Below are 13151 nucleotides of genomic sequence, written 5' to 3'. Positions count from 1 at the left end.
GGGACAGAAGTCAAATTGGAGTGGGTTAAAAAAACTCCAGAGATGTTTTGTTCTGACACCTTAAGCTTATTGGAAACCAAAGGAAAGTGCTTATTAAAAATGGCGGAAATGATAATGAACTACCATCTTTGCTTGGACTCTGTAAAAATTAAGGTAATATAAAACCAAGCTATTTTTTAACAGAAAGATTTTCAAGATAACAGAAATGTCATTGGTGTTAGTGCTGGGAGTCATGTGGGGTACAGACACATTTGTGAGCATGAAATGTCAAAAGAATACACACAAATGTAAAAACAACACAGGGTTACTTCAGGCACACGAGAATCATTTGGTTTTGCTAATACAGTGCTTGCCTCTATCAGTCGCCTTGCTGGTGCTAACTTCAAATACATTAGGTATTTTAAAAGCAAAGCTGAGGCTAGACTTGCTAGTTGTTTTCTCTATGACACTGTGTCCGAAATCTGTATATGATTCATATTCCATTAGTATGAATTCGTATTTGTCTTGGGTCTGAAGGAAGAGAAGATAAGATGTTTTTCATTTCCCTTGACTCAAGTCAGTTCAGAAGACATACACTGTATTCCTACCGTGTACTAGAGCTGGACTAGATGCTCTGAACACAGAAAAAGCAGGGCTCCTGATTCAATAGGGGAGATGGACCCACTTGTGCTGTGCTGGAACTTGGATTTCAGCTAGTGGAGATGCTGGGGATATTTTGAGTTTGGCTTCCACAGAGCCAGGGAGGTCAGAAAGAGCAGGATGTGTTCCAGGAGGCACAATGGTGCTTTTGTGATTGAATCAGAAGATGCAAGAGTGAGTGAGGGAAATCGATAGGGATTGTGAGAGGTCACCGAGGCTTTCAATTATGTGCTCTGACATGTGGGCTTATGCAAGGATGACCCAACAGAGGAGGCAGCTGAGGCTTGGGCGATCATTCTGGAGCCACATGAGGGTTGGACAGGCAGGGCTGAGTTCAGAGACAGACAAGCCAGTGAGAGGCAGTATGAGTGTTTCGGGTGACAGGTGATGAGGATCTGGTCAAAGGCAGCAGCAGGGGAATTGGGGGACAAAGCAAGAGAGTGCATCCTGGAGAACTTAGGAGAGCTGTTTGTTTGAAAACCTGTGTGTAACATCTTGTGCAGAGGGGAATGCCTTGGTGGCCCAGGAGTGATCAGACTGGAGTCATCTCTACCCTACTCCCATTGGCTTCCAGATACCTGTAAGTCCTGCAGGAGGGGACAAGGCCTTGGCAGCTGAAAATGAGCAGCAGCCTGCAGGTGAGGTCTGAAGTGAGGTCTCTGGGAGGTGCCGTCTCACTGCCTTTCTCTAGGTGGGTGACTTTGGACTACCATTTAGCCTCTCTACACCTCAGCTTCTCCATGAGTGAGGTGATGGCAACTGTCCCTCCTATTAGTCCTGCACTAGTAGGGCAGCACTCAGGGTGGGGCAGCACTCAAGGACAGGTGGCTATGAAGGGAGGAACCTGAGCCTGGCTGAGGATACTTCAGTCTAGCAGAGGCGCGGTTGCTTGGAGTTGGAGGCCCGCTGCGTGATGGAGGATGTGCCTGGTCCATGTGCTGCTTTTGTGCTTTTATTGGCCAATAATCATGGGGGGTTGGGGGGGCAGGGAGAGGGCAAGGAGAAGGGAGGTAGTGCCCAGCCTTGAGAGCCGTGCACTTTGGACCCAGAGACTGTTGTCAGGACGGTCTAGTCTAGCCACCTCATTGATAGGTGAGGAAACAGAGGTCTGGATTGGGAAAAGAGCTTAGCCTGAAGTAAAGCTGAACCCTTATCTGGTGGCAAATGTGTGTGTGTAACACAGTAACACAATCACTTCTAAATCCCACTCTGTGAGATGTGCTTCTGAGCGTGTGCATGATCACAGCACAGGCTGACAATGGTGCTACACTTTTCAGCTGAAATGCTTAGGACAATGCCTGGTTTGATAGGCAGGTACTTGGCAATAATGGTAACAAGAACAGTCAGCTGGACAAGGACTCATTAAACCAAGAGCTGTGCTGAGCCCACTAGTGATCTACTCTCCCTTGGGTAGAACTGTTATGGCCCCCAACTTAAAGATAGAGAAGCAGAAGCTGAGAGCATTTGGGATCCCACAGATAGCAGGAGGATGAGTGATTGGCCTGTGCAACTCCGAACCCTAAACTGTACTTCTGTCTTCAGGGTGGCTGTTGATGTTCCTGTTGGTACTACTCCTGCTGCTGCAACTCCTACTCCTGTCACTTGGGAAAGCCATCCTCCTCTGCACAAGGTCTATGGGAATGGACCACCCATAGTACACAAGAAGACATGAAGTCTAAAGAGAAGAATGATGTGTCCAAAGTCACCCCATAGGAGGCTGCAGGTCCTCATCTAGTGTCTCTCCCTGCCCCGCTGTGGCTCCCAGATGTTCCTTACCTGTGGGGTGTAGCCTTCCACATTATACGGCTTCCCGTACCTCGTGTGCAGGGTGGAGTGGGGGGAGCGCCCACCAGCGTGGTTCCTGTGATCCAGACCAGGCCCTCCAAACTGTTGGTGAACAAATTTATCCTGTGAGGTGGACATGGCGATGGTGACATGGTGAGGACTTTGTGCCGCAGCCCCTACTGGGTGAAAGCAGAAACCCTGTGGCTCTCCACACACGGCCCTTGGTGTCTGGCTCCAGCCAGCTTCCCAGCCTCACCACGGCCCACTCTTGACTCACCACACACCCTAGGCCCTAGCTGCTCGTTTCCCTCAGTTCCTCCTGCTGCTCTGCTCCTCCTAGGGTGAGGGCCTCCCCAGGTCTACTTGCACCCCACTGCTGACTGCAAGTTTGGCTGTTGCTCTTCTGTGGCTGTGTGACCTCTGAGCTCACTTAGATATTCAGGCTCTTGGTTTCCTTATCTGGGAGGTAGAGATCATAATAACTAGCTCATAAGGTGGTTCTGAGAAAGCCCTTCTACCTATGCAAAGAGTCTTTCTCTGAGATCTGCAGTTCCATTAGAGTGGAGGTGAACTCCATTCAGGGTCACTGTTCTCCTCTCCAGGCTTCATAACTTGGTGATGATAAGTTTTCTTCACAGTGTTAGGGATTGAATCCAAAGCCTTCCCACAGAGCTACATCTCTAGCTCTTTTTTTTTTTATTTCAAGACAGGGTCTCTCTAAGTTGCTAAGTTGCCTAGGCTGTGCTGGAATTTGTGATTCTCTTGCCTCAGCCTCCCAGAGGGCTGGGATTACAGGTTTGCAATACCACACCCACTTTGCAGTAATGATGATTTTTAATGCTTGTGAGGGGAGGGTTTCACTCCGCCACCTGCAGGCTGAGAAGCTGCAGAAAGTAGCTGGAAGGTAAGGTGGATGCTAGGCCAGTTTGGGCCCTTCTAACCTTGCTCCTGTGACCTCATCAACTTAGAGATCTCCAGCAGGTCAAAACACAGACTGATCAGAGCATGCCTTGGAAGTCCACCCTCCCCTCACCACTTAGCAGCCTCTCTTACTCTCTTAGAGACGCAGAATCTTACACAGGGGTAGAGGGGCTTTCTCAGAACCACCTTATAAACTAGTTATTATGATCCCTACCTCCCAGGTAAAGAAATTGAGAGTCTGAATATCTAAGTGTGCTCAGAGGTCACGCAGCCAGGGAATAGCAGTAGCTGCCCTCATAGCCTGCCACAGAGCACAAGTAGACCCGAGATACAATTTAAGGGCAAGTCGTCAATAGGCCTCTAGGGGAAGTGCTTTGCGAGCTCCTGGCATCACATCATCAGTGCTGAGATAAAGATTCATCCCGGACCTGGGAGCAGCCTCCATGGTTTCCTTGCACAGCTCTGTCCCGATGTCCACAGCCAACTGTCCTGTGGCCACTTGGAACTGTCCTCAGAGAGCAGTGAGGGGCACCCACTTACAGTACAACCCTTTCTACCAAAAAAGGAGCAGAGTAACCCACTCCTGCTCTGCTCTCCAGGATTCCATTTCATCTTGTTCTTTTCCATCCACACAACAAGAGTGCAGTAGCTTACCCACTGGCCAGATGGCCAATTGCCCAGTAGTGCTTCATTTCATGCTGGCATTTTTTATAAACACTTCTACCATTTGCCTCATTGGACTGGTCTCCAGTCATTTTGCCCACAGCAAAGAAGTCTGTGGTTTATCACCTCCCTGGGGTGGAAAAAGAGCTGCAGGCCACGAGGCTCTTGAGAGAGAAACTATCATAGCAGAAGCACCATTAGGTGCCAGAGGTACTGCTGGCCTTTCATGTTGGTTTGATTAGTCCTCGTGTATCAGGGCAGAGTGACAGTGGCACTAACAGTTTATTCCCCTCTTGCCACATCACTCCAAAAGAATCCAGGATTATATCCCTAAAAGCACAAAGGGAAGATTATTTGGAGCCATTCAGGAAGAGGAATTGGGGAGCAAAGAAAAGAACCTGAGAAGCAAGGACCAAGTGTGCAGGCAGGGGCCATGGAGCTTCTCTTCCTGGGACTGGCAAGAGGGAGGTTTGGTGAATCCGGGAAGCAACACTGGCCGAGCCCCCATGCATGGGTCACCAAACCTCCCTGCCTCAATTTGTTCCTCTCGAGAATGGAGAGGCCATCGCAGCTACCTGATAACATTGCAGAGAATGTGAATGAGCAGGTGAAATAGCACTGACTCATAGCAAGGCTTGAGCTGCTACTGTTTCTGTGGGCCAAAGGCTCAGTGCAAGGGAACATTTGCAGCCAGGTTAGTTTGGAACCTGTAACTGTCTAATCACACTGCCTTCAGCACCATAGCTATTTGGACTGTGAAAAATTACATACCTCACTTTTGCCCTCCTCTAATCTTTTTTTTCCCCACTGACCTGACTTCCTTTCTTATTTGCAAGCTGTTAGGGGATAAAGCCCATACAATGAGTAGCTCTGTCTCCCTAGATGTATCGGTCATTTTAAAGCAATGTTCTTGGGATTTTAACAGTGGAAAAATAATGAGCTGGTCTTCAGAAGTTTCTTACAAGGCATTTAAACTAAAGCTTGCATGAATAACCACTACGGCTCTGGCCAGAATCATGGAACACTGGCCATTATGAGTCCATGGATACACTGTAAAAAAGTCTCTCAGATTTATTGGATGGCATTTTGCATTTGCAATAGCCCTAGAAACTGCTCTATGAACCCCCATCTCTTTTTTGAAAGATCTTGAAGCAAATCCACATGGGTGCAGTGAATATGGAGAGCTGCAACTCCCATCTAGACAATTTAGTCAAAGTACACTTAGTTTTGGCCAGAGACTTGGAGAAACAGAGAGACATATATTTATTTGGATTAGCTGAACAGATGATTTGGTAAAACAACTGTTTACATGGTTCTGCAGTGGATAATTATTCTTTTGTGTGCTCCTACCTCCCTTCTGTCAATCTGTGCTTATTTTTTCCTTTATTCTGATAACTAATAAAGTTTGCTAACTATGTCATGCATCACTTGGTGATGCAGAAACACGAATGATAGGGAGTATCTCTCCAGAGACTTCTCAGACATAAGTGATTTAATCACCCAGTTAAACAGGTGACCCCAGGGCTCTGAGCTAGCAGAGCTCACAATTTACCAAGAGCTATGATATAACTTGATGCTTATAACAAATTTGTAATGTATTAACATCATCCTTGGTTGAAAATCAAGGGAACCAAAATGCAGGAAGTTAGGTGATTTCCCTTAGATTACAAAATCAAAGTAAGCCCTGACCCAGGAGTTTTGATTCTGAAACATATACTTTTGATGTCAGTGCATGTAAACGGAATGCCAGAATTTCTAAGGGCAGCTGTTCCATGTCCCTGCCATGTGATCTTGGATAAGTAACCTCTCCAAGTCTCAGTTTCTCAGGTTGTCAGGAGGGGATAATAATGCTGCTATGTTGCAGGAACTTTTCGTGGACTAATACATATAAAAGGAGGTCAGAGACTGGAGGAGCCCCAGTGTGTCCCATGAGGCTGATGTGCACTACTCACTGCTCATCCCTCTGTCATCACATGCCCTTATCTCCTGTGAAAGCCTCTATGTCCCCCACCCGTCTGTGCCGCCTACCTGCCAGTGACACAAGAAGCCTGCACATCGCACTTGACTTCTACATGGCCTGGTGGTAACACAGTCTTCCACTTCCTTGTCGGAGAAGGTGCACAGTTCCCTATGGAACTGAGGGCTTGAGCAAGAATCTGTGTCTACAGTGCAAGCGGAGAGGATCAGGGTGAGCCAGGCACGGGGCTGCTGCCAACCCAACCACTAAGGACTGTGTGCACCCAGGCGCTGGGCAGGCGAGGGCTCCGGGAGAGCACAGAGTGGTCTGGTGGCCTCTCTCCAGCCCATTGCTCCCCCTTATGTACACCTAAGGGTCTATGTTGCAGTTGTCTGTTTGCCTGACATTTCTCTACTTGCCTGGGAGCTCTCTCAGGGCACAGACCTTGTCTTCTACCCCTGCATTTACAGGGACCAGTCAAGAGTTGCTCAATGTGGAAAAGGTATGGGCTTTGGAATCAAAAGTTAGCAGGTAGACTTATGTAGCCAGTTCAATAGCAAAGAACACACTATCTCTGGGTTTAATGCCCCCGATGGGTTGATTCGTGTATTCTCATTTGTTTCTTAAAGACTCGGTGCATTAGATATGAAAAAGCCTGTGCTTTGAAGTCACAACTGATGGATACTTTGTAGTTATATGATATTGAGCTGGTGATGTAACCTTTATGAATCTCAGTTTACCCTCTGTAAACTGGGAACAATGAATTGCCTAAATGTACAGCTTGGAAATTTAAATTATATGCACGCAATCTCAACCTCATTGTGTTTGTCTGATACATACTAGACACCCAATTTCTTGTGGTTGTTTTTCTTTTATATTAATAATTGTTAGTAGTTAATATTACTGTATTTCTCTCTTCATATTTATTCCAAAAAATATAGATTATACTACCACATGATGAAAAAGGTAGATGTTACTTGAGCTTGCCTGTTGTTGCTTGGGTTTAGAGCATAACCATGTCCTCTAGCCTGTCCCAGGTGGTGGTGCCAGATGGTGGTGGGTACCAAGCAGTGGCCACACAGTGTGATGGGCACATGTTAAGGACAGTGCAGTGTGCTCTGTGAGCTCACCTGGGGCCTCTAGGGGATGGGAGAAGCTTTCAGGAGGAGTGACATCTAGGCTGGAACGCGAAGCCCAGCAGCTGGGTAGGAACATGGGGCAGATGTGGAAAGTGGTATGAGGATGGCAGAGAGGAGTGATGCGGTAGCGGAAGTGGCTGGAGCAAAGCTGAGCGACAGACAAAAGAACATAAAGAATTTCATCACAGCCAAAGAGAAGAGTGAAAAGTGGAGAGGAGGGGCCACGGAAGCAGGGATACCAGGAAGGAAGTGGGAATATATGGGCAGTTTCCATATTTTAGTTGAAGTCAAGATTTTGCTGCACAAAGGACAGCAGAACCACTCTAAAACGATGTACTAACAAACATAGATATCACTTAGATGGCCTCTGTACTTGTGGGTCTGTAGATCTTAGGTAACTGTCTTCCCACCCTCCTTTGTGCTTGCAAAGAGTCATTCTTCTTAGAAGGCAGAGTCAGGACAGAGTTAAGTTCTGCAAAACCCTTAAGAAATTATGTTGTGAACTCTCAACACAATAAAGGTCATCTATAGCAAAACTATAACCAATGTACTGCTACACTGGGGAAAACTGCAAGTACTTCCTCTAATATCAGGAACAAAACAGATGTCCACATCCACCACTCCTATACAATGTGAAACTTGAAGTGTTAGGCAGAGGAATTACGCAGGAGAAAGCTAAGAAGTCTCCAAACTGGAAAGGAGAAACCAAACTATCTCTGATGGCAGATAATATGGTCTTACATGTTAAAAAAACCTCTGAAGACTCTATCAAAAATCTGGTGAAACGGATAAAAAAAATTCAGTGAAGTTGTAGGATATAAAGACACTATACAAAAATCAGTAACAGTTTGTACACAAATCGGGAATAAGCTCAAAAGGAAATTTAAAAAGCAAATTCATAATATCCCCCAAAAATGTCTAGAAGTAAATGCCAAGTAAGTAAAATAATCTATAATAAGAATAATTAAAGGACACATACACAAAATGAAAATAATAAAAGGACATAAACCACTTCATTTTCATTAATAATACCATGAATAATAAGAATTAATACTGTTAAAGTATACATATACCAAAAGCAATCTATAGATTCAATGTAATCTCCATCAAAATGACTATAGCATTCTTCCCAGAACTAGAAAAAAACAAGCACAGAATTCATATGGAACCACAGAAAACCCAGACTAGTCAAAGCATCCCAAGCTAGAAAAAACAAAGCTAAAGTGGGTGAAGGGACATATGTCTATAATCCCAGCTTCTCAGTAGGATGGGGCAGGAGAATTGCAAACGAAGCCCAGCCCAGACACCTTAGTGAGAAAATAAAATTTAAAAGGGTCAGAGACATAGCCCAATGGTAGAGTACTGGCTGCACATGTACCTGGCCCTAGGTTGAATTTATGCTGGGAGAGAAAAAGAACAAAGCCAGAACATCATACTACCCAACTTTTAAACTCCAAAACATACTATAAAACTGTAGTAATCAAAACAGCACAGGTAATCATAAACACTCACAGAGACCAAAAGAACAGAATAGAAAATCCACATAGTTGTAGCCAACCAATTGGCAACAAAAGTTCCAAGGACATACAGCTGAGAAAGGACAAACTCTTTAATAAATGGTACTGGGGAAACTGGATACACACACGCAGAAGGATGAAACTGAACCTGCCTCCCCAGTGAATCAAGGAAATATATAAGACCCAGAACTATGAAACTACTAGAGGAAGAAACTTTGAGACACTGGTTTAGAAAGATTGGGAGCAGGGGGTGGGTAAGACCTCAAAAGCACAGGAAACAAAAGCAAAACAAGTGGGATTATATCCAACTAAGAAGCTTCTGCACCACAAAGGAAGGAAACAACCAACAGTGTTAAAGACAAACTACAAAAGGGAAAGATACTTGCAAAGTAGTAATTTCACATGACATTAATATCCTGAATATGTAAGGAACTCAAGCAACTCCACAGCAAAAAACTCCCAAGTTGCTGAATTTAAAATGGGCAAATGATCCGTGCAGATATTTCTCCACTGATGATAGGCAAATGGCAAGGATGCAGGGGTGGGTGCACTATGGAAAACAAGGTAAAGGCTTCTCAAAAAACCAGGAAGCATAACTACCATATGACTCAGCAATCTGGGTATACATATATGCAAAGGAAATGAAATCATTATATGGAGGAGACACCTGCACACCACACTTATTACAGCATTAGTCACCTCAGTGAAGATACTGCATGAACCAAAATGTCCATCAGAAGATAAATAGATTAAAAACTGGTCTTCAGAGTTTTTTAAAAATAGATTAAAAACTGTTGGGGCTGGGGATTTAGCTCAGTGGCAAAGCGCCTGCCTGGCAAGTGCAAGGTCATGAGTTCGGTTCCCGGTTCCAGAGAAAAACCAAAAAATAAAAAAATAAAAAAAAATAAAAAATAAAAACTGTTGCTGGGTGTAGTGGTGCAGGCCTGTAATCCCAGCACTCGGGAGGCTGAGGTAGAAGGATCACTGCAAGTTCAAGGTAAGCCTGAGCTAGATAGTGAGATCCATATCTCAAAGGAAATAAACAACAAAAAATGCAGTGCACATAGCAACAGAATATTATTTAGCAATACAAGTAATGAAATCCTTTCATTTGTAGCAACATGGATGAAATGGGAAGACGTCATGTTAAGTGAAAAAAGACGGAAAGACCCTGCATGTTCTCACTGTAACTGGAAGCTGATACACAGAAGCAGAGAATAGAATAGAGGTCACAGGGGTCAGGAAGGTGGGGGGACAGAGAGAAGTCAAGAAGGAGAACCAAACACAGCTGGAGGTGGGAGAGCAGCTCTAACACTGTAGCACAATGGCATATGGGCAGCACCTACTTACACAGTTCAAAGTAGCTGAGGGAGAGAGCATGCAGATTCTGAATACATCGACATGCAGAAATGATGATGTCTGAGCAGGTAGCAATGCTAATTCCTCTGATTTCCATTATATACATGTATCAAGACACATTGCCAGATGACTGGTGCGGGCTCCCAGGGCAAAGTGGGTTTGAAGGTGTGAGATGATGGAGGAGCATCGTCCCCCGTCTGGTTGGAGAGGTGTCCTTGAAGCCCAGCCGTGACCTTTCAGACAGAGACGCAGTCTGGGTGAGGGAGTCACAGCGGCGACCCTGGCGTGAAGAGCTCGGGCAGGCTGGCTCGTGTGGAGTCTTCCTGGTTTATAGTGAAGATGAAGCAATTATCCAGATAATTGGATCAGTGTTGATAACTTCAGCAAGAAAACCTACTCTGGGAGCTGAATAATCCTGCTTGGCTCTCACCATTGATCCAATTAGCTGTGTAATTGTCCTGGGCCCACTTCCACATCCTCTTTAGAGTCTGAGCCATGACAGGTCTGGTTTCCCAACAAGCAGGGAGGCAGCAGCCGCTCTCTTTTCCTGGACATAGCAGTGGCTCTCGGAGCTGGAATCCTGGTCAGCCCTCTCCTGACGAGGGAGGCCAAAGGACAAACACTGAGGAACTGTGAGGTTTTATCAATAGAGCAGTACACAAAGAATAAGTGGCTTGAATTTCAGGCATGCACTTGCTATTAGGGGGCCCCACGAAGTCACCCACCTGCTCTAAGTTTCTGGTTACCAACCTTTCTAGCAGAGTATGCAATGACCATCCGCTCCCTTACTGAGAAGTCTGTAAGCAGAATGAGCTCAAGCAGCAATATCCATGAGGCACATTCAATGTCCTGAAAATGGGCCTGCATGCTTAAGATGCACAATACATCTTTACACATTTAACAAACACCATGGTATGGTAAATGCCGGGCTACGGGGTGGTAGGGAGCTGCTGATTTTACCTAACTGGAGGGCATCAGGAAAGCCTTCTCCGAACAGGAGGTTGGGCAGAATTTCAAACTCTGGACAACAATTACCAGTGAAGGAGGCAGGAGAGGTTCCGTGCTGGCTGAGGCAACGGCAGGGACAAGGCAGGAAGGACAGGATGCTCAGGGTGCTGCAGCGGGGACACTTTTGGAAGATGCAGAGTTTAGCAGGGTCCTCAGGATGGGGCGGACCTTGAATGGCTTCAAGCTGGGGACAGGTGGGTCAGACTTGGCCCTGTGATAGGGCCCCTGGGCTGCACCGTAAGGGATGGGTCCAAAGAGCAGGGTGGAAGCAGGAAGTTTAACTAGGGAGCTCAAAGACAGATGTGCTTGACAACCCTGAAAGGCCAAGGAGAGGATGTGAGTGCTGCTTGAAGCACAGAGGGCTGTGCAACAGGGACTGTCAGTGACGCCCCAACTTATCTCACTGAGGACCAGGGCTCTCGGATGCCCCGTGCTCTCCCAGGCCTGGGTTCTTACCCTTTTTTTTGACGGGGGTCACATGCAGTCCAGGAGGTCCAGCTGGACAGTTCACAGTCAGCGGGCTTTGGGGCAATGTCCACACTCCGCACCTGTCTGCTCTTGTTGGCTGCACTTGACTCAAGGAAAATTGGTCTTTCACCTCTAAAAAGTCATCACGAAAGAAGAGAATCAAGTGGTAGAAAGGAATTCCATACCCTTCCAACCATCTGCTCACCCACCCAATAAATATACACTTGCTCACTCGTGCAAGGCTATTGGTTTATTGTTCCAGTACAGGTTATTCCCCCAACAAATATTTATTGAACATCCAGTAAGTGTCCAGCATATGGCTAGCTGTGGTCAGAGGAGTATTGAAAACAATCCAGAGTAGCTGCATGATCTTAGTTTTTACTTTCCAATTGTGGTTAATCATACTTCACAAGGTTATTTCTGGGATTAAAATTGATAGTGTACAGTTAAATATTTTACAAAGTCTAAAGTGCTATAGATGTGCAGGGAATACCACCCGATGTATCATTCTGGGTAATTCACTCTGCATCTCTGGGCTGTTTTATCCCGTGGAAAAGGAGAGCTTTGGACTAGATGGTCTTTAAGGTACCTTCTCGTGTGAAGAGTCTGTGAAATACTTGTTGAGAACAAATGGCATTCGAGATATTGTGCTACATGGGATATACGGAAATGTAAGATGCAGTTTTGACTTTGGAACACACAGCTTGCCTTACAGCTCAAGGAGAGAAACACAACGCACAGCTGAGTGCTGTGGCACTTTCTTCGGTAGCAGGTTTTGAAGCATGAGGCCCCGTGGTAAAGCCATGCTGGGGGACAGGGGCAGCTGGGCAGGAGAGCCCGAGGCTGCAGGGCAGCAGACAGGAGGCTGGTGCAGGAGTGCCTCCGAGCAGTGACCAGGGACCAGGACTGGTAGGAGGAGGGAGATGTGCTTGGTGACGGGTGACTGGATGGTTTAAGGGCTGTTAGAAAGAGAAAGGGTTCCCAGTACGAGTGCGTGAGTGCACAGGAACACAGAGCAAAGGAGAAGCTACGTTGAGGAAGATGGCTGAGGTAGGCAGAGCTCCAGCTCTCCACAGAATGTTAGTGCCTAGTTTCTACATGGGTTTGCAATTTGGGAAGAGAGATCTGTGCTAGAAATTCAGATCTGACCATGAAAAACTGCCTTGGAGGGTGAGACCATTCTTGAGGGGAGAAGCAGAGCACACAACACTCCCCTGTCCAACAGAGATGGAGCCATAACAGACACTCATAACAGGGCAGGAGGGTCCACAGAGGTGAGTGGGTGTGGGGTGGGAGATGGCAGATAAAGTCACATCTGCAAAGCAGTCAAGCAGCAGGGCCTGACACACTGCTAAAGTCAAGGCACTGCTGCTTGCCTTGGCACACAGTGGTTCATGAGTGAATGAGTGAGCATGCTATTTACTCTGCCTGAGCCTCAGTGTCCCCATCTGTAGCATGACGAACGTGCTGTGATTCTTTGCTTCTTCCACCTGAGTGACTGCACTGTGAGACTGTTGATAGTGTGTGTTTCTTTTCAAGCCTGGAAAGGAGACAAGAGGAGGAATGACTTGCAGAGAGCCTGTGATGTACGCGGCAAGCACTGTGCTGTGTTTCACCCAGGCCACCACATCTGATCCTCACGGCAATGCCAGAAGGCAACTACGGACAATGGGCTCCTAGACAGGGGTGGCCCAG

At 46.3% G+C, this 13151-nt stretch overlaps 1 protein-coding gene across 1 annotated transcript in view; it reads right to left on the bottom strand.

The window, feature by feature from the left end:
* C8b (complement component 8, beta polypeptide) overlaps positions 1 to 13151 on the bottom strand; it is a 41769-nt gene that overhangs the window by 25149 nt on the left and 3469 nt on the right. The window contains 10 exon segments of the mRNA XM_013521573.1: positions 382 to 510; positions 2416 to 2528; positions 2531 to 2547; positions 4000 to 4095; positions 4097 to 4138; positions 6020 to 6231; positions 6410 to 6423; positions 7096 to 7252; positions 10731 to 10848; positions 11445 to 11588. Of these exon segments, the coding sequence (XP_013377027.1) occupies positions 382 to 510; positions 2416 to 2528; positions 2531 to 2547; positions 4000 to 4095; positions 4097 to 4138; positions 6020 to 6231; positions 6410 to 6423; positions 7096 to 7252; positions 10731 to 10848; positions 11445 to 11588 (1042 nt within the window).

The sequence above is a fragment of the Chinchilla lanigera genome, unplaced genomic scaffold (genome assembly GCF_000276665.1).
Source record: "Chinchilla lanigera isolate Chin_1 unplaced genomic scaffold, ChiLan1.0 scaffold00063, whole genome shotgun sequence".
NCBI classification, from domain to species: domain Eukaryota; kingdom Metazoa; phylum Chordata; class Mammalia; order Rodentia; family Chinchillidae; genus Chinchilla; species Chinchilla lanigera.
This window is presented reverse-complemented; position numbering and strand designations above follow the sequence as displayed.